The 2756-nt window shown below is 39.1% G+C and overlaps 1 protein-coding gene across 1 annotated transcript in view; it reads left to right on the top strand.

Moving 5' to 3' along the window:
- LOC113116755 (four and a half LIM domains protein 3-like) overlaps nucleotides 1-1146 on the top strand; it is a 12441-nt gene extending 11295 nt beyond the window's left edge. Inside the window, exons 2-3 of the mRNA XM_026285090.1 lie at nucleotides 204-429; nucleotides 577-1146. Of these exons, the coding sequence (XP_026140875.1) occupies nucleotides 204-429; nucleotides 577-728 (378 nt within the window). The 3' untranslated portion in view covers nucleotides 729-1146. The remainder of the gene's footprint in view (nucleotides 1-203; nucleotides 430-576) is intronic.
- The last annotated feature ends 1610 nt before the right edge of the window (nucleotides 1147-2756 follow it).

Genomic DNA, 2756 nt, shown 5'->3' with positions numbered 1-2756 from the left:
TTTGGTGCTCAGTTATTAGCAAATTTAGTTAAGCAAGCAAACTTGTAAACTATACACCCATTGTGACCCATCCCAAGCATGCAATTCCTGAATATCATATGAATGTACACTCATGACATGAGGATTTATGCATGTGTTTGAATATCATACCTTTTTCCATGTAACTTGGTTTAGGTCAAGTATACGGAAAGTCATGCTGACAGGTTACTGTTTGTGTCTCTGATGAACTCTCTCCTCCTCAGGCCTTGGCTAAAGGCGGTGTGACCTATAGGGATGAGCCGTGGCATAAGGAGTGCTTTGTTTGCACAAGCTGTAAAGTCCAACTAGCTGGCCAACACTTCACCTCCCGTGATGACAGCCCATACTGCCTCAAATGTTTTGGCAATCTGTACGCCAAGAAGTGTGAAGCCTGCAAAAAACCTATTACAGGTAACATGCATGGATGTCACTTTGGTTTAAAAATAGATAGGGACAGTGGTTCTGTGTCAGGGATTACAGATATCTTAGTTTTGACATCATGTGATGAACTCATCTGAAATGTCACTGACATTTTACATGATTTTTAATTCATTTTAGGTTTTGGTGGAGGAAAGTACATTTCGTTCGAGGAACGGCAATGGCACCAACCGTGCTTCACCTGCTCTCGTTGCTCCGTGTCGCTGGTGGGCGCAGGCTTCTTCCCCGAGCAAGATGAGATTCTCTGTCGCAACTGCAACAGCAGCTTATAGAACGCAACCCCTTATCTACACACCTTCCCTTCCCATATGCACGCATACATATACATGCACATGTCTATTTCACACTGCTGTGCCCTCAAATGAGAACGTCACATCTCAAGTTGCACCCATGCAGATACTGCTTTTGAGATCACACCAACAGTCTGCTCCCACACACACAATAGTCTGAGCTTCACCAAAATACTCAAAGAATAAGCTTGCTGGTTTACGACTTTTAAAAGATGTACCAAAGATTGATGTTGAGTTGTGAAAGCTACGTGATGCTGAGTTCCAACTACAGTCTATCCATTGCACAATCCAGAATCAACATTCCATAAACTTGTAGGTCTATATGCACAGATAATAATATCTGATCTGTCTATTAGTTATTCCCATCTTTATTTTTCAGAACTTTCATTAGGCTGGTAATGGTCATATAATGGTTGGATGTAGATCTGTGTTTTGCAGCCTGTGAAAGACTCAAACAGATTCCTTCATAAACACTCAAAAGGTCAAAGGTTTGGTGTTCTGTTAAAGTGACTGAACCGCTATTTAGAAACTGCTCCAAACACTCTGTGCCAAGCAAAGTGTTAGGCTACGTGAATGAAAGCACAACTGATTTTGAAGTTTTGGGTACAGTTAAGTACACTTAGAGAAGCAGCCACCAAAAGCTAACATCTAAGCATTTACACACTATATATGTCACATAAATATGTGTGAACTGCTGTAGTTTAGTGACCAGTTTTTCTAAAACTTCGCTACAACCTTTTGTCTTTCTTAGCAGAACTTCAACATCAAAACAACATTTTATGAATAACATATGCATTCACTTTCAGGAGTCTTCCAAAATGCATTAGCAATGTCAGAATAAAAATAACAGCTGAAATGTTTCTGCAGTCTAGAGATGTGTGGGAAAATGAAGTTTGAAATGCATTTATATACAGGTGGAGGACAGACTTGCATTTGCACTACTATAGCTTGAATTATCTGTAAAAGCACAGAAACTTTTTGAGATACAGCACACATTATTACACTGTATATATACAAACTACATATTATTTCCCTGTTCACTTCCTGTTTTTAATTGTTTGATCATTTATTGTGACCTCTACAGTCATCATTTTTTAAATCTTTATAAACCTCTAATGTGTTTAAGAGTGACTGAAATGAAACAATATTTGTCAGTATGTCAAAAATGATAGTATGCATGTTGTCAAACTTTGTCAAAATGAGACATTACGTATTGTTATTTATTGATGCCAATTTTACTAGTTTCACCTTCTGAGTATTTCTAAATGTACAAGTATATATTCACTTTGAGCTTTTAATGCAGAGAGAAAGAGTTGGCTAATGTGCATTTCTTAATTAAAGTGATTCAAGCTTTTTAAGTTTTAGGTGTTTAAAAAAAAAGTTTATTGGTTGATTGTTGATAAATATTTTATAAATTAAACCAATTGTGATGTAATTTTTTTTAGAGTCTACATTATGAAAAATTGGACTCCGTTTTGGCCAAGGACCCAAGAGCTTTAATAGTATCCTCTACAGTCTTCAATCTCATTCAAGGTTACCTTGTGCCTCTAGATGGGTGTGTTTATGTGCAAACTTGCTGAGTCTGCTATTTCTTCGCCTTGATGAGGCATAAGAACTTAAAACAAACACGTGGCCAATCTGCTCCCTCTCAACACTGGTGAAGGTCTTCCTCCCCTTCTCTTTTTCAGCATTTTCACCAAAGAAGGAAATGGGAGAAGGAGAACGGGGACATGGTGGTGGGGGAGGGAGCCTTCTGGTGGAGTTGGAGAGCATGTGGGAGAGAACAGCTGAAAATGAAAATGAGAGGACGACTGAGTAGAGAGGGAGGGAAGATTGAAGCTTTTGGAGCTGGTCCATGGCAACTTCCACTGGGGTTCAGTTACATGCACACAGTCAAGAGGTTTATGGGAAAAAAAGAGAGGGCCAATGGAGGAGGGTTAGAAGGATCACATGAGTGGTGGGTGAATCATTACCAGGAAAGGCCTGTGGGAAAAATGGACACTGTGAAGT

This window comes from Carassius auratus, chromosome 16, assembly GCF_003368295.1.
Source record: "Carassius auratus strain Wakin chromosome 16, ASM336829v1, whole genome shotgun sequence".
Classification (NCBI taxonomy): Eukaryota; Metazoa; Chordata; class Actinopteri; order Cypriniformes; family Cyprinidae; genus Carassius; species Carassius auratus.
This window is presented reverse-complemented; position numbering and strand designations above follow the sequence as displayed.